Here is a 19,552-nt window from a genome sequence, read left to right on the forward strand (position 1 = left end):
ACTTTGAAGAGGCATAATATATAGGTGGATCTAATTTGGTCCTTTAACAGAATGGTAGCCAAAAGGAGGGGGGAAAGAGAGAGAGAGAAAAAAAAACTTCCTTAATGTCCCAGGTGGATCATGGTATTCTTCTGCTATTATACAATATGAAACCTCACACTTTCAGGCCCAACCTGATTACACTGGAAAACCAACTCCGTTTCCACGCTCCTAGCCATCTACAATAGGCACTAAGGATGGCTAATCCTGGTGCCAAAACCTGGCATGCGATTCAGGGTAGTATGTAATTGTTGGTGGTGGTATTAATGAGTTGCTAAGTCATGTCTGACTCTTTGCAATCCCATGGACTGTAGCATGCCAGGCTCCTCTGTCCATGGGATTCTCCAGGCAAGAATACTGGAGTGAGTAGCCATGGCCTTTTCCAGGGAATCTTCCCAACCCAGGGATCGAACCTGTATCTCTTATATCTCCTGAATTGTCAGGCGGGTTCTTTACCATTGGGATTCCCTGGTGGCTCAGATAGTAAAACATCTGTCCCCAATGCTGGAGACCTGGGTTCAATCCTTGGGTCAGGAAAATCCCCTGGAGAAGGAAGTGGCAACCCACTCCGGTATTCTTGCCTGGGAAATCCCATGGACAGAGGAACCTGGTGAGCTACAGTCCATGGGGTCGCAGAGTCCAACACAACTGAACGACTTCACTTTCACTTTTCTTTACCATTAGAAGGAAGCCCCTCATTATGTATTACTGGAAATTAAAGGTAAAAACCAATATAAACCCTCAAATGTAGTCATGAAACTCAAAGTCTTGGTTAAGAAATGTATCACTAAAATCAGAATAAACCTTTTAAGGAAGAGAATTTAAGTTTTTGTATAAAATATACCAAAGGTTGGGGAATAAATAAGTAATTGAGAGGGTTACTAACTCCAGACCAAACTTCTAATAAGTTCAGTTGAGTAAGCAAATAAGTCTTTGTTGTTAATGGTATAATAAAAAACAGTTCATAGATCTGCATTTGTAAAAATTCTCTGATTTTGTCCACTACCATCCCTTTTAATTGCAATATTTTAATTTTTCTGCCAGTCTTTTAGTACCTTTAATTCCTTATATTCTCCTATCCTTCTCCCCCTCCCCAGTCTTCTCTTTAATCCTTTGCATCCTCCAACCAAGCTCTTTCTTCCTTTTAATTCAATTTGTAATGTCTTATATATAGCAGGCTCTATATTAATGTTTGTTCATTTTAATTAAACTGAAAGCCATTGCATCCATCGTGCTCCACTATTCAACATCTGAGAATGTTTTGGGCACTGTTTATACAGGCAGTGTTTATACAGGCAGTCTTCACTTTTCTGGCACAGAAAAGTGTGTACAACTGTAGAAGTGATCATGCAAACTGAAGCCATAAAAATCTATCTTGATAACTAATATGGAAAATTAAGTTTGTTCTATGATCTTTATGTATTTTTGTCAAAAGATTAAAGACTTTCTTACTCTGTTGTAAGCATGTAAGACATTGACCAAAAATAGTGAAACTAATGCTTATTACACTGTAATTTAAAACATTAAAGATATTGATAATTAAATGTCATTTCTTTGTAAAAATCTTTATCACATTGAATCTATAAATTGCTTTGGGTAGTATATTCATTTTCACTATATTGATTCTTCCAATCCATGAACATGGTATATTTCTCCATCTATTAGTGTCCTCTTTGATTTCTTTCACCAGTGTTTTATAGTTTTCTATATACAGGTCTTTAGTTTCTTTAGGTAGATATATTCCTAAGTATTTTATTCTTTCCGTTGCAATGGTGAATGGAATTGTTTCCTTAATTTCTCTTTCTGTTTTCTCATTATTAGTGTATAGGAATGCAAGGGATTTCTGTGTGTTGATTTTATATCCTGCAACTTTACTATAATCATTGTTGCTTTAATGTGAAATGTTGACAGCGTCGTTTTTTCTGGAACACCTTCCTCCTTTCCATTACAACCATTTCCCTCATTTATGTCAGTGAGTTTGTCTTCACTTAGTTCCTCAGGCTACCTAAGGCAGTGTCCATATTCCTGTGGTCAGCTATTTCTACTATAACTCCATTTACATTTGATTCATATTTCCTTCTGCATTATCTGCATTACTGCTTCACTTTAAGCCTTGTTGGCCAATACTCTCTAACCATATCCATTTTTGCCAAATGCCACATGAGTTTTTTCACCGGAAGACAAGGGAGCAACACAGCTACACACTTTTCTGTCTGTGTATGAACTGAGTAAACACACACAGTGGCCAATCACACACCTACAGACTTTAAAACAAGTGGCACAATTTGTCACAGGTCTTGATGCACAGCTATAATTTACAAAGAGGTTTGCAGAGTTAAGACCTAGCACTAGTAACAAATTTGAACTGTACTTGGAGGACTGCTATTATTTAACTAAACCATGGTTACTGATATTTGTGTATATCAGAGCCATGCAGATTGAAGATGCCTATGCTTTCTTTTTGTAGGTTAATGATTCTTACATAGTAGATTTTAACAATGCCACCGCCCTGATTAAATACAACCAACCATTGTTATTAGGCTATCTCAGTACAAAAATTCTAGAATTGTGAAGTGGTTTTATTTAAGGAAAAAGTAATGCAGCTACTGCTAAGTCGCTTCAGGCAGCCCACCAGGCTCCCTGTCCCTGGGATTCTCCAGGCAAGAACACTGGAGTGGGTTGCCATTTCCTTCTCCAATGCATAAAAGTGAAAAGTGAAAGAGAAGTCGCTCAGTCATGTCCGACTCTTAATACAAAATATTTCAAATGTTTATCTATATCTCTTAATAGAAAATATAGATTAATAGATAACATTTTTCAATAGTCACCTGCCCTGTTAGACTAGCCAGTCTCTGAGAGGTTCTCAGTATAAATTAATTAAGTATAAAAATAACTAGATTTGCGTATGATTTTCCAGTTCTCCACCATTCATTCACAGAGCCTTTGTTCATGTTGCTTCCAAGCTATTATTTAGTTACCATATTGTATTTAAGGAGCTTCTCACAGTATGACTTTGAATACATTATACATTAAGCTCCCTTTTTAAAAATTTCCCTGGGAACTCTCTCCTGCTCTAATTCATTCTCCAATTACTGCATCATAAATAACTCCTTTGTGTCAAGATGCACCCACTTTGGTGTTTCAACTCTTCTACCGTAAATAGTTTTACTCCACTCCAGTCTAGGTGAGAACCTTCAACTTGACTGGTGACTGTGCTGTTCCTTTGACCTCAGTTATAACAGCTAGTTCTCCCAGCATGCACTTCACTCAATATGTGCTTGTTATTTTTAGGTCTTCTTTTTTTATATATAAATTTATTTACTTTAATTGGAGGCTAATTACTTTACAATATTGTATTGGTTTTGCCATACATCAACATGAATCCGCCACGTGTGTACACGTGTTCCCCATCCTGAAACCCCCTCCCACCTCCCTCCCCGTACCATCCCTCTGGGTCATCCCAGTGCACCAGCCCTGAGCACCCTGTATCATGCATCAGACCTGGACTAGCAATTCATTTCACATATGATATTATACATGTTTCAATGCCATTCTCCCAAACCATCCCACCCTCGCCCTCTCCAACAGAGTCCAAAAGACTGTTCTATACATCTGTGTCTCTTTTGCTGTCTCACATATAGGGTTATCGTTACCATCTTTCTAAATTCCATATATATGCGTTAGCATACTGCATTGGTGTTTTTCATTCTGGCTTACTTCACTCTATATAATAAGCTCCAGTTTCACCCATCTCATTAGAACTGATTCAAATGTATTCTTTTTAATAGCTGAGTATTTTTAGGTCTTCTGTAGTCATTCTAGAAGAAAAATAATGGAAAAAATTTTAAAGCTGCCTTTTTAAAAGCCAGCACCACTGATCCTAAAAACAGTGTCACATTCCAGGTTGCCATAGAGTTCTAAGAAAGCAACATCCAACCAAATAAATCCAAAAACAATGAAAAGGGGGAACTCTCGGGCCTAACCTTCTCTTACCACACAAAGACTTTCATAATTGCAAAATTTTTCTTTGAATTTAACTGAAGTTTATTTGGTGAATTCTGGTATATGTTCAGTTCAGTCACTCAGTTGTGTCTGACTTTTTGTGACCCCACGGACTGCAGCCAGGCTTCCCTGTCCATCACCAACTCCCGGAGCTTGCTCAAACTCATGTCCATTGAGTCCGTGAAGCCATCCAACCATCTCATCCTCTGTCATTCCCTTCTCCTCCTGCCTTCCATCTTTCCCAGCGTCAGGGTCTTTTCCAATGAGTCGGTTTTTCGCATCAGGTGGCCAAAGTATTGGAGCTTCAGCATCAGTCCTTCCAATGAATATTCAGGACTGATTTCCTGAATTCTGATTCTGATTCTGGTAAATGACATGCATCTCTTTATGCAGAAACCAAAGTAGTCTTGGTAGGTACCAAATAGATTCATTCTTTGTCTCCCTTCATTAAGTTCAGAAATTCCATAACCTAATACCAACATATCACTTTCCTAGCAGAATGTTATACTCAAAACTGTACCTTTTAACTTAAAATGCATCTCTGCAAAGTACTTTTAAGTGAATTGATGGAGGTGAGTGTAGTACCTAAAGACTGCCACAATGAGGCGTGTGGAACATGGTTTTGTGACTGGCTTTCAGGTCATGCCTACTTAAATCTTCCTTCTAAGCAACAACAGTAGTCAAGAAATTAAACTTGGAAAACCAGGAAGGAACTCGATTAGTAGGTATCTCCTTTCCTGTGTGTATGGATGGTGGGAATTGATTGCTAAAAAGAGTCCCACGTGTTAGAAGGAAAGCACGCCCCAGTGTTCTTTATGGTTATCCTGTGTTAGAGTATGATAGACAGTCACATGATCATCTTTTAAGTATGATAGTATGATCATGTTAGAGTATGATAGAATGTCACATGATCATCTTTTTTTCCTAGAAACTTCACCTAAACCATACAAGAAGCCATCTACAGCCATTATTTAAAGCACTGAAGAAAGGGGTTTCTGAATTGTCCTATTCAGCTCTGAACAGTCATCACATTGTGATCATTCTCATTTTGTCTGACCAGATGGAGAATGGCTGCAATTCTTAGAGTTATAAAAATCACAAATATAGCATATGCAAAACAATGACACTCTGTTTATTTGTCAGAGGAAGAACATGTTCCGGCACATCTCAAATATTAAATCCACTCCAGAAAAGAATGCTAGGAAACAGCTTCCTTACTTAATACATTATTTGGAAATGAATAAATTTAAAACCAAGCCATGTTAATGGCCTCAAAATATACAAAAACACTTGACAGTTATAATTAAAAGTGATAAATCGTTTTAAAATGAAGTTTTAGAAGTGGAATATTCCCAAACTCATTCTATGTGGCCACCATCACCTTGATACCAAAACCAGACAAAATTACAAAAAAAAGAAAATTACTGGCCAATATCACTGATGAACATAGACACAAAAGTACTCAACAAAATACTAGCAAGCCAAATCCAACAATATGTTAAAAAGATCATACACTGAGATGAATTGGGATTTATCCCAGGGATGCAAAGACTCAATATATGCAAATCAATCAATATTATACACCATATTAACAAATTAAAGAATAAAAACCATATGATCATCTCAATAGAGCAGAAAAAGCTTTTGACAAAATTCAACAAGCATTTATGATAAAAGCTTTCCAGAAAGTGGGCCTAAAGGGAACCTACATCAGCAAAATAAAGGCCATATATGACAAACTCACAGCAAACCTTATTCTCAGCAGTGAAAAGCTGAAAGCATTTACTCTAAGATCAGCAACAAGCAAGGAGCTCCACTCTCACCACTTTTACTCAACATAGTCTTGGAAGTTCTTGCCATCACAAGGAAAGAAAAAATAAATAATAGGAATCCGAATTGGAAAGAAAAAAAAAATAGGAATCCAAATTGGAAGAAGAAGAAGTTATCTTTGCAGATAGCATGATATTATACATAGGAAATCCTAACGATGCCATCAGAAAACTCCTAGGGCTAATGAATGAATTAAGTAAAGTCTCAGGATACAAAATTAATATACAGAAATATCTTGCATTCCCATGCACTAACAAAGATCAGAAAGAGAAATTCAGGAAACAATCCCATTTACCATTGAAACAAAAAGAATAAAATACCTAGGAATAAAGAACAAAATACCTAGGAATAAACCTACCTAAGGAGGCAAAAGACCTGTACATAGAAAACACTGATGAAAGAAATCAAAGATGACATGAACTGATGGAGAAATATACCATGTTCTTGGAGCGGAAGAATATTGTGAAAATGACCACTACCCAAAGTTATCTACAGATTCAATGCAATCCCTATCAAACAACCAATGGTATTTTTCACAGAACTAAAACAAAAAAATTTACAATTAGTATGGAAACACAGAAGTCTCCAAATAGCCAAACAAGTCTTAAGACAAATGGAGCTGGAGAAATCAGGCTCCCCGACTTCAGACTATACTACAAAGCTACAGTAATCAAGGGAGTATAGTACTGGCACAAAAATAGAAATATAGATCAACAACATGATAGAAAGCCCAGAGATAAACTCACACACCTGTGGCCACCTAATCTATGACAAAGGAGGCAAGAATATACAATGGAGAAAACACAATGGCTTCGATAAGTGGTGCTGGGAAAACCAGAAAGCTACATGTAAAAGAATGAAATCAGAACACTCCCTACACCATGTTCTTTACTGTTTTAGTCCCTCAATCCCATCTGACTCTCTGTGACCCCATGGATGTAGCGTGCCAGGTTCCTCTGTCCATGGGATTTCCCAGGCAAGAATGTGGAGTGGGTTGCCATTTCCTTCTCCAGGGGATCTTCCCAGCCCAAAGATCAAATGCACGTCTCCTACTTGGCAGGCAAATTCTTTATCACTGAGCCACATGAAATGCCTCCCTAATACCATACACAGAAATAAATTCAAAATGGATTAAAGCCTTGACTGTAAGGCCAGATGCTATAAAACCCAAAGAGAAAAACATAGGCAAAACACTTTATGACATAAATCACAGCAAGATCTTTTTTGACCCACCTCCTAGCGTAAGAAAAACAAAAATTAACGAATGGGACCTAATTAAACTTAAAAGCTTTTGCACAGCAAAGGAAACCATAAACAAGATGAAGATACAATCCTCAGAATGGGAGAAAATATTTGCAAACAAAGCAAATGACAAAGGATTAATCTCGTAAATATACAAGCAGTTCATGCAACTAAATATTAAAAAAACAACCCAAATGAAAGATGGGCAGAAGATCTAGATATACATTTCTCCAAAGACATAGATATGGTCAACAAAAACAGGAAAAGATTCTCAACATCACTAATTATCACAGAAATGCAAATCAAAACTACAATGAGATATCACCTCATACTGGTCAGAATGGCCAAAATAAAAAAATCTACAAACAATAAATGCAGGAGAGGGTGTGGGGAAAAGTGTTGGTGGGAGTATAAATTGATGCAGCCATTATGGAAAACAACATGAAGTTTTCCCAAAAAAATAAAAACAGAACTACCATTTGACCCAGCAATCCCACTACTGCGCATATACCCAAAGAAAACCATAATTCAAGAAGATACACAAGCCCCCATGTTCACTGCAACATTACTTATAATAACTAGGACATGGAAGCAACATAAATGTCCATCAACAGAGGAATGGATAAAGAAGACGTAGTACATATATACTATGGAATATTCAGTTCAGTTCAGTTGCTCAGTTGTGTCCGACTCTTTGCAATCCCATGAATCACAGCACGCCAGGCCTCCCTGTCCATCACCAACTCCTGGAGTTCACTCAGACTCACATCCATCGAGTCAGTGATGCCACCCAGCCATCTCATCCTCTGTCATCCCCTTCTCCTCCTGCCCCCAAGCCCTCCCAGCATCAGAGTCTTTTCCAATGAGTCAACTCTTTGCATGAGGTGGCCTAAGTACTGGAGTTTCAGCTTTAGCATCATTCCTTCCAAAGAAATCCCAGGGCTGATCTCCTTCAGAATGGACTGGCTGGATCTCCTTGCAGTCCAAGGGACTCTCAAGAGTCTTCTCCAGTCCAGGTTCGATGCACGATACTGGATGCGTGGGGCTACTGCACTGGGATGACCCAGAGGGATGGTATGGGGAGGGAGGAGGGTTCAGGATGGGGAACACATGTATACCTGTGGTGGATTCATTTTGATATTTGGCAAAACTAATACAATTATGTAAAGTTTAAAAATAAAAAAAAAAAAAAAGCCTTCTCCAACACCACAGTTCAAAAGCATCAATTCTTCGGCTCTCAGCCTTCTTCACAGTCCAACTCTCACATCCATACATGGCCACAGGAAAAACCATAGCCTTGACTAGATGAACCTTTGTTGGCAAAGTAATGTCTCTGCTCTTGAATATGCTATCTAGGTTGGTCATAACTTTCCTTCCCAGGAGTAAGCATCTTTTAATTTCATGGCTACAATCACCATCTACAGTGATTTTGGAGCCCCCAAAAATAAAGTCTGACACTGTTTCCACTGTTTCCCCATCTATTTCCCATGAAGTGATGGGACCGGATGCCATGATCTTCGTTTTCTGAATGTTGAGCTTTAAGCCAACTTTTTCATTCTGCACTTTCACTTTCATCAAGCGGCTTTTGAGTTCCTCTTCACTTTCTGCCATAAGGGTGGTGTCATCTGCATATCTGAGGTTATTGATATTTCTCCCGGCAATCTTGATTCCAGTTTGTGTTTCTTCCAGTCCAGCGTTTCTCATGATGTACTCTGCATATAAGTTAAATAAGCAGGGTGACAATATACAGCCTTGTACTCAGCCATAAAAAGGAACATAATTGGTCATTTGTAGAGACATGGATAGACCTAGACAGTGTCATGAAGAGAGAAGTAAGTCAGAAAGAGAAAAACAAATGTTGTATATTAACACATGTCTGTGGAATCTAGAAAAATGGTATAAATGATCAATCCCATTTGCAAAGTAGAAATAAAGATAGATGGAGAGACCAAATGTATGGCTACCAAGGGAAAGGTAGGGGGAGGAATGGGCAGACTTGGATTGACACATATACACTATCGATACTATGTATAAAATAGATAACTAATGAGAACATGTTGTACAGCACAGGGAACTCTAGTTAATGCACTGAGGTGACCTGAATGGGAAGGAAGTCCAAAGGGACAGTTCAGTTCAGTTCAGTCGCCCAGTCGTGTCCAACTCTTTGTGACCCCATGAATCATAGCACACCAGGCCTCCCTGTCCAGCACCAACTCCCAAAGGGACAGGATATATGTATATGTATGGCTGATTCATATGTATTTGATACATATGAATACATATGATATGTATTTGCTGTACGGTAGAGCCTAATATAGGTATACTCTGATAAAAATATACCTAATATAGATATACTCTGATAAAAATTAATCTAAAAATAAAATAATTGAGTTTTTAAGCACAATTCGGTGATTAAGACAGCAGACAGGCAAAAATTTTAGTAAGAATATAGCTGACAAAAACAGTGTAATTAATAAGCGTAATCTAATAAACACACATAGAACACATACCCAGTGACTAGATAATGTATATTGTTTTCAAGCACCATTGAAACATTTGCAAAAATTGACTACATACTAGGCCGAAAGCAAGATCAAGAGATACCAAGAACCTATATCAGATAGATCATCTCCTCTGGCTACAATGCAGTTGTTAGAAATTATTTATAAAAATATGACTTTAAAAAAGCTCACATAAAAAAGATGGTTAATTTACATGATTTAAAATATACAGACCTTTACAAATAACTCATAGTTTAAAGAAATCAAGGAAATTTTTCAATATTTACAACTGAATGGAAGCAAAACTATTATATACCAAAACATATAAAATGTAGCTAATGTACTACTGAAGAGGAATTTATCATTTTAAATAAATATATTAGAAAAAGAATAAAGATGCCCAAGTTGATGAGCTAAGCTTTCCACTCTTAAGAAATTAGAAAAAGAGTCAGTGAAAGAAAGAATAAAGAGCAGAAACCAATGAAACAGAAATTAAAGATACATCTTCCCTACTATATCTTTATTTTGTATTTAATTCCTTTCTGCTGTAGGCCTAGATGGTTTACTCCCCAAATAATAGAGTAATAACTCTGATACCAAAACAAGAAAGAAAAATATGTCTATCTCACTCAAAAATATAGATGTAAATATTAGCAACCTAAATCCAGCCAACATAATATCAGTGTATATCATAACGTAGTGGGCTTATCCCAGAAATAGAGGGATAATTTAATGTTAGAAAGTTACTTATTGAAATTGACCATAACAACATGATTATGTTACTATATGAAGAAAGATTATTTGTTAAAATTCAGTATCAATTAATGGCAAAAAAAAAAAAACAACCTTATATAGAAGAGAACATTTGTCATGTACTCAACCTCAGTTTCAAAATTAACATAAATGGAGAAGAGTCAATAATAGCCAAGCTAATTTTGAAATGGAACTGAATGTGGGAGACATTCAACGAGACTCGGCAGATTCTAGGTAAACCATGATGTGGTTTTGGTGAATAGATATAAACCAAAATGCATTAAAACAATTCTTCCCTTGAAAGAAAACTTGATCCTCAACAGAGGTGACATACTAACTCATTGGGGAAAAGACAACTTATCCAAATGAGTACGAGAGAGCCATTGGCCTTCCATAATGGAAACATTAATGAATAAATCTCAACTGAACATCATGTAAAAAATCATTTCTAGCAGTTTTAAGGTCTTTAAAAAGAAACTTTAGATATTTGAAGAAAATACAAGGTAATAGCTTTATAATCTTAAAACAGAGATGGGTTCTTAAGTAACACGTATATATTTAATGGTAATAAAATTGAAAACTTATATACAACAAGGACATGAACATAAGCAATAAGCCACAAGAAAGGAAGATGATCATGACACACATAATCAAATGAAGATTAATATTCAGAATATAAGAATGAGTTTAATAGAAAAAATAGGCAATAATATGAGTGAGCAATTCCTAGAATGGCCTATCATTATATAAATGCTGTTCAATATAAATTGTATGCAGGGAAATATGAAGTAAAATGACAAAACATGTTTTCATACCCATTAACTTTTTTTCATTGAAAGCCTAACAAAACCAAGGGTTGGCAAGTTGTAGAGCAATGGGAATTCTCATTACTGATAATGAAAATATTTACTGATTTAGACAGAAAATGGCAACATTTAGTAAAGTGGAAGGCACAGAAATCCAAGACCCAGCAAGGTATTCCTAGATTTATATAATAAAGAAACTTTCACACATGTCTAGGAAAAATGTTCAGGAATGTTCACCGCCAATCTTGTAACAGTGAAATATCAGAAACAACATAACCATACATCAACAAAATAAGGGATAGATATAGTGTGCATTTACCTTTATAAATGCCTCTATATACCTTTATAGATATAGTGTGCATTCCATTTATAATGGAATTCCATGTAATAGTTAAAAATGAACAAATCAACTTAATAAGTGTCAAAATATAACATTGGAGAGAAAAGCAAACTGAAGATTGCCGTATCATGATCTCATTTGCATGAAATTTCAAAGCATACACATATTATATATTGTTCATGAATCCGCACATATGTACTAAATTAGAAAATCATGCACGGAAATGATAATGGCAAATTGAGGACACTTATTGAAGGAGGGGAGGAAAATGGGATCTGAGAGTGATTAAAAAAAAGGGGGGGGGAGCTCTAGTTTTACCTATAATGTCTTGATATTCTTTTAAAAATATTTGATAAATACAACAAGATGCAGTGGATGTAATTTCTTCTCTGTATTTTTTATATTTGCTTAAAATATATTGTGATTTTTTTAAAAGGAAGTTAGTAATATTTTCTCCAATACAAAAGCATGGCAGTCAATTGCATTGGAGGAGGAGAAGGCAGAATAAAATGAGAAGGTCCACATGCAAGTCTCCAGCATAATCTAGTGCTTAATGTGCTAACATGTAGCACATTTTCTGTGCTTGGAAGAGGTGAGACTTCCCCACTTTGGACTGAGATGAATGAGTCATGGATCCCAGTGCTATGAGAGAAGGGAGAGAAATTACAACTTTTCCTATCTCTTCATTCCTGCCTTGCTGCTCCAAATTCCGTTCCTTCCATCTCTTCTTCCTCTCTAGAGTGGCATGGAAAACCACAACCCTCTAACGTTAAGGGAGAAAAGTTAGCTAATCATATAACTGTCTCTGCCATCCCACCAGCAGACTTCCTCCAGGCTTTGGGGGACCTCCTTTTATTAGAGGAAAACAAAATTCCAGGGTATGTACAATTGATCACATATCAGGAACTTTCCTCTAGTTTGAGACATTGGACTGTTAATAGAAATTCAAGCACATACAAAAGTTCTACCAAAGTTATTTGGCCAGCAAATTATTGAATCTTAAAGGAGAACAAAAGAGAATTGTATTAACAATGTTTATCGACTTGTATTAATTTATAAGTATTTAAATTATATTTAATAAAATAGTATTTAACTCATTTCTTATGTTCTTGAATATATTCCTATATTTTCAGTATTATTTCTAATATAGTGAGACTTTCTCATAATAGATTGCATTATTGGAGTGCTGCTGTCTATTAACAGAATTCTCACTGTATAAATACAGAATGCTGCTTATGATTGGTTCAGAAATTCTACATACCTGGATGTAAAAGAAAATTGAAACTTTCAAGTATTAAATTTTCCAAAGCAAGATATAATTTAAGAATTATTTTGAATTATTTTAATATGGTAAAATTCTAACAATCCAAATGGATATAAAATGAGAGGTGGTAATCTTTCCTATACATTGTCCCCCAGGCCTCCTCCCCCAAGGCAGCCATTGTTACAAATATCCTAAATGTTTGTCTAAGGTACTTTATAAATAGACAAATATGCATCAAAAAGGATTTATTTAAAAAGTCCGTTCCATAGGAATGGTATTTCAAAATGTTTATATTCTTAACTTGGCTTAGCATATTTAATGCTTTTCTATTTGAGGCCAAATCTTCAAGCCTGGCATCAGTCACACAGAAGCAAGATTTCAAAGGAACCATGATAAAGGTGACACAATAAATAATTGTCCATTAACTCTTTGTAGAAAAGTCAGGAAAGAACAGAGTGTCCATGCAGTAAGTTCCAAAACTTGAGTCTGCTACCAGTTACGCATAAACAATTAAGTGGCACATATAACTATCCTGTGTTGTGATGTATCATGTAAGAATAGCAAAATATTTAGGTAATTGTTTTGTCCACAACTGAATGGAATCTTAAAAAGAACTGATAATACAAAATCATATCTAAATTGCTGCTTTCTTAATCATCCTAAACTTTAGCCAGATCTGAAATATTACAAGAGGCTGCCCGATTAATCTGTTTTGCACCCTTGCTAAAATGTTATCAGAAATAGTTTGAGACAGAAGTCTCAAGAAAGAACATGTGATGTCAAATTATAACTCATATTAGCTTATTACTTTTCAACTCAATATATTTAGTATTTCCCATAGATATAAAATATTTCTCATATTATTTTTTGAAATCTTTATTTGGGATTGATTTGTAGGAAACATGTCACCTCTGTCTTTTAGGCTCTTCTAACATATAGGAGTGACCCAACCATGAGAAAAACATTGAATCATCTGTATTTCTATATCATGCCTGTGTTTAACGTCGATGGATACCATTTTAGCTGGACCAATGTAAGTCATTTTGCCTATCCACCTGAAAAAAAACATGGAAAATTGTCCTAAAGCAGGAAGGATGCTTGGTGGGCAGCCAGCCTAGTACTTCCAGAGCTATAAAAGATTTCCACTCCCTTCCCTAGCACAGCATCAACCTTCTGATTTTGTTTATATATGTTTGTCTTTTGCATAAGATTTCATGTTTAAAGAAAGATGTCTCCTTCCAAATAAATTATGAAAAGTCACTTGTCTAGTCCAGCTTATTCAATTTTGCCTGTGAAGAAATGAGGCCAAGAGAAACTAAGAGAGAAGTCTGTGGCAGGAATTGGAGCATGAACCTGGGCGTCCAATGCTCATCTTGTCCTCTTCTCACTCCACGGACTTGTTTATTCCTGGAGGGAATCCCCCACCCCTCACTGCTGTGATTCATTCACTGAAGAACTACTAAAATGCATGGGCATAAGCTCTTAAGTGTTTATTCTGCACCTCTTTTCTTTTAATTACATCTAGGATCGATTTTGGAGAAAAACAAGGTCAAGGAACTCAAGGTTTCGCTGCCGTGGAGTGGATGCCAATCGAAACTGGAGGGTGAAATGGTGTGGTATGTTGGGGACTAACTGGGATCTGGATTCGGAGGTATCCATCGCGTTCACTCTCAAAAATGATGAACCCATTAGGGCTCTGATGTAACATTGATGTCTTTGTGTATGTGAAAACCTCCTATGTTATGTACTGTAGCTGTAATTCACAAAAGAAAATGAAAGCATTTTCATAAAGGATTCAAATCTGGCAACCTCATGCTGAAAATTGAAAATTTAAACACAGACATAAAAGCAGAAAACTAAGGGATATTTGTCATTCAGAAACTAAAACAGGAAATGTGGTTTGTGGTATAAATCCAGTCATCATAATTTATCCTTTCACTGAGAGTAAGGCTGATCCTGTTTTCATCTGTCTATGGTGATCACAGCTGCCAAATCCTTGTCTAGACTCTACCAACCTGCCAATCATGTACTGACTGGGCACTCATTTGGCAAATATATTTTCACTACATTCCATGTTTCATGACAGTAACCTTTTAAATAAGGAAAGGATATCATTTTAAGAAAGGAAACTCTTGTGGCAAAATAAAGAAGCAGGTAGACAGCAAAAGAGAGAAACAGAAAATTAGCCACAGCTAGTATAGAAGAGGCAAAACTTGACCTCATCCCATCTTGGGTTTTCAGCTGGGGCTCTTAAACAGAAAGACAGATTAACAAGGAAAAACAGTTTATTAATGGACTCTGCACAGGATACATAGGAGAAAGCTCATGAAAAGTAACTCCAAGTGGCAACTTAGAACACCAAATTATACAGAGTCTTCAACGAAGAGCAATAAACTTGTAGAGAAACAATAGGACAAAGGAAAACAGTTTTAAGTTTCCAAGGGCTGCCAACCTTGGGAAATAATTATATGAGAAGAAACTCAAGCGGGAAGGTTTGTTTGCAGATTCCTCTGGTGTTGTCTCTGGGCTAAAGGCCTCTCTCCAGTAGAAGAATTTATATCCTGTCTTTAGGCAGAAAGGGGGAAGGTGAACAGAACTTCTGCATTTGCTGCTGCTCAATTGCCTTGGACTCAAATTAATTTTTATGTCAAAGAGGCAATATTTGGGGGCAAGCGACATATTCTGGTTTACTTTGCTAGGTATCCTAGTTGGCAACAGCAGGGAGGGAAACAAGTGTAAGCCACATGCAGCTGTAAAGAGCTACCCTTTCTCAGAGTCCTTCCCTAGCGCCCTCAAAATACAGACCAGAGTGTTGTGCAATAGTATGTCTCACGAGAGTCTCTTAGCAATGAAGCTCATCACAGTCTTTCCTTCTGTGAGGCTTTGGTTCGGTACCAGATGCCACTCCTTCCATCTCCACCAGCATCAGGCAGGATAACTGGGTGTGCTTGAGACTCCTTCCACAGAACACTCTTTAATCCATTAGAACTGGCAAATCAGAATATGATAAAGCAGAAAGAATATGGTTTAGAATATCTCAGATAGATGGCTTCCCTGGTGGCTCAGACAGTAAAGAATTTGCCTGCAATGCAGGAGACCCAAGTTTGATCCCTGGGTCAGGAAGATCCCCTGGAGAAGGAAATGGCTACCTACTCCAGTATTCTTGCCTGGGAAATCCCATGGACAGAGGAGCCTGGCAGGGGTTGCAGTCCATGGGGTTGCAAAGAGTCGATAGACCGAGCGACTAAATACCTTCACTTCACTTTCACAATTTCATTCTACTCTTGTTAGCAGATTGATTTGGGTGATTTTCTCCAACCTACCAAATTAGTAATAATAATAATACCCACCTCATTGTGTTCTTAAGGGAATTAAAGGACTTAACATATGTTTAAAGATGATTCGGTCCTAGCTCCAAACGGGTCGACATCTCAGTGACCCAACCATTCTTCCCCACCTTCCAGAACACTCAGTTCACCTCAGCCTCAGGTCAGTTGTTTGTAAAACTACCTCTTTCCTTCAGGGGATTGTTGTGGTGATGAGCCGTGAGATAAGCTTTAAAGTATTTGCACTTATGAGAGAAAGAAAAGCATTACATAAATACTATACAGTGGAGACTTCTCTGGTAATCCAGTGGTTAAGACTTTGCCTTCCAATACGTGTTCAATCCCTAGTCAGGGAGCTAAGACCCCATATGCCTCACAGCCAAAAAACAAAAACATAAAACAGAAACAATATTATAACAAATTCAATAAAGACACCAAAAAAATCTTTTTAAAAAATACTATAAAGTGATACTATTGATGCCTATTTAGATTTTTTTTCTTCAACCTGGACTGAGAAAGCAAACTTGTTCGTATTAACTCCCTGAGATCACTAACTTTTAAAAATTCCCTTTTTTCCATCTCTCAGATGGGAACTTTTTGCAAGCTCATAATTATGTGTGCTGTTTCAGTAGCTGCCAGGTGCCCGCATCCATAGGTATGTCATGGCCAAGATGCCCACAATCACCTGAGTGAGCACCCAGGATAGTAACTGAGTCAAGTCACACTAGCAGGCCAGCCAGCTCTGCAGGGTAAAGCCAGACTCTTGTTTATATCCAGTTACAAAGAAGCGGCTCGCTCCCCTGTGCTTCCTCCTTTCTCCAGACTGTTTCCTTCAGCCATGCACCTTCTCTGATTTCTTAGTTCCAAACTACAGTCCCAGCTGGAATTCCTTTGATCCTCTCCATGATTCTTCCCATGAGTTGGCACTCACGATGTGCAGGGGATTTTGTCAAATGTCAGTGGCAAAATGACCCTGGTGGACCATTGTAGGTGATGCAGGAATGCAGGTGTGGCTGGACCTTTCTCCCCACCAAGGTCTCTCAAGTGGATTCAGCTGGTCTGACCTGCAGGCAGCTGTGGCTTCCTCCCTCACAGCATCTAATCCATCTGCTTCACTGAGGGAACCACTCATAGATCAAGGGCATCTTGGTACCTGAAATCAAATCCTAAGTGAACCTTCAAATTAATATCTATAATATAGAAAAGCCCAAGACCAGTGAAAACACTATAGAGTCAACACTGAACTGACAAAAACCAGTATTTCTTTCTCTGAAATTAGTGAGTTTCAGACTTAAAAAGAGGAGAACATGAAACTATGGTTTTATCATGAAAAAAAATCTGTAGACATGCAAATAACAGTCTGAATACAATGTGGAAAATACAGCTTAGACCATATACATGGAAATAGGTATACCTGTCCAATACTTGGGCTTCCCTGGTGGCTCAAATGGTAAAGAATCTCCCTGCAATACAGGAGAGCCAGGTTCAATCCCTGGATCAGGAAGATCCCCTGGAGAAAGGAACGGCTACCCATTCCAGTATTCTTGCCTGGAGAATTTCATGCACAGAGGAGTCCATGTGTGGCAAAGAGTCAGACATGACTGAGTGACTAGTACTTTCACTTCCAATACTTTAGAGCACCCCCCAGGGGCTTTCAGGCTATAAAATAAATATCACTCTTCTGGAAGTCCAGCAGAGGGACTTAACAAGGCAGAGTAGTGTAGGAACCAAGAATAAATTTCATTCATTCATTTGCCAAAGTTAACTGAGCACATACACTCTCTTAGACATTTTGTTGTTGTTTTTTCCTTCCTCTATGCACTCTTTTTTAGAGAATACTGTGAGTACATAATTTTCCAAATTGCAATAAATCCAGGAGAAAACCAAAGAGTTTGGATGAATCCCATACTAAGCTTTAATCTATGAATAATTCAAGTGTTGCCTAAATTTAAATTACTATTAGGACAACCTACAGATGGGAGAACATGTTTGCAAATCATATATCTGATTAGGAACTCAGAATATTAAAAGAACTCTTACAAGTCAACAATAAAAAGATGACCAAATTTAAAACACACAAATGATTTGGGAACAGACATTTTTCCAAAGAAGATATACAAATTGGAATAAGCACATAAAAAAATGCTCATCATTAGCCATAAGGAAAATTCACACCTAGGTACCACTTCACACCCACTAAAATGGCTAAACAACCCTCAAAATGGGAAAAAACATTTTAAAATGAAGCAACTGAAAAAGGATTAATCTCCAAAATATACAACCAGCTCTTGTAACTCAATATCAAACAAACAAACAAACAAAAAAAAACCCCAATCAAAAAATGAGCAAAAGACCTACACAGATACTTCTCCAGAAAAGACATACAGGTGGCCAACAAACACATGAAAATATGCTCAACATCACTAATTAGTAGAGAAATGCAAATTAAAACTACAGTGAGGTATCACCTCACACCAATCACAAGGGCCATCATCAAAAAATCTACAAATAATAAATGCTGGAAAGGGTGTGGAGAAAAGGGAACCTTCATGTACTGTTGGTGGGAATGTAAATTGATACAGCCACTATGGAGAAGAGTGGAGAAGGGAATGGCAACCCACTCCAGTATTCTTGCCCCGAGAATCCCATGGGCAGAGGAGCTTGGCGACCCCAGTCCATGGGGTCACAAAGAGTCGGACACAACTGAAGCGACTTATCACCCATGGAGAACAGTACAGAGGTTCCTTAAAAAACTAAATACAGAACTACCACATGACCCAGAAATCCCATTTCTGGGCATTTACCCTGAAAAAATCATTGTTCAAAAAGACACATGTACCCCATCAACAGGTGAATGGATAAAGAAGATTTTTCATATATATATATATGCATGTGTGTGTATATATATGTGGAAAATTCTGAAAGAGATGGGAATACCAGACCACCTGACCTGCCTCTTGAGAAACCTATATGCAGGTCAGGAAGCAACAGTTAAAACTGGACACGGAACAACAAACTGGTTCCAAATAGGAAAAGGAGTACATGAAGGCTGTATATTGTCACCCTGCTTGTTTAACTTATATGCAGAGTACATCATGAGAAACGCTGGGCTGGAAGAAGTACAAGCTGGAATCAAGATTGCCGGGAGAAATATCAATAACCTCAGATATGCAGATGACACCACCCTTATGGCAGAAAGTAAAGAGGAACTAAAAAGCCTCTTGATGAAAGTGAAAGAGGAGAGTGAAAAAGTTGGCTTAAAGCTCAACATTCAGAAAACGAAGATCATGGCATCCGGTCCCATCACTTCATGGCAAATAGATGGGGAAACAGTGGAAACAGTGACAGACTTTATTTTGGGGGGCTCCAAAATCACTGCAGATGGTGAGCGCAGTCATGAAATTAAAAGACGCTTACTCCTTGAAAGGAAAGTTATGACCAACCTAGAC

General features: G+C 37.4%; 1 protein-coding gene and 1 long non-coding RNA gene across 18 annotated transcripts in view; one reads left to right on the top strand and one right to left on the bottom strand.

Annotated features, from left to right (window-relative positions):
- LOC147359396 (uncharacterized) overlaps nucleotides 1–19,552 on the bottom strand; it is a 414,201-nt gene that overhangs the window by 328,258 nt on the left and 66,391 nt on the right. The window lies entirely within an intron of this gene.
- The window catches only part of CPA6 (carboxypeptidase A6), a 296,877-nt gene that overhangs the window by 234,211 nt on the left and 43,114 nt on the right, over nucleotides 1–19,552 (top strand). For all 4 annotated transcript variants that reach the window (XM_086336657.1, XM_086336654.1, XM_086336653.1 and 1 more), the window contains 2 exons: nucleotides 13,700–13,810; nucleotides 14,303–14,393. In XM_086336657.1, the coding sequence (XP_086192783.1) occupies nucleotides 13,700–13,810; nucleotides 14,303–14,393 (202 nt within the window). The remainder of the gene's footprint in view (nucleotides 1–13,699; nucleotides 13,811–14,302; nucleotides 14,394–19,552) is intronic.

Source organism: Bos grunniens, chromosome 14 (genome assembly GCF_055505025.1).
Source record: "Bos grunniens cultivar Pamir isolate PY7600 chromosome 14, Bosgru_T2T1.0, whole genome shotgun sequence".
NCBI lineage: Eukaryota > Metazoa > Chordata > Mammalia > Artiodactyla > Bovidae > Bos > Bos grunniens.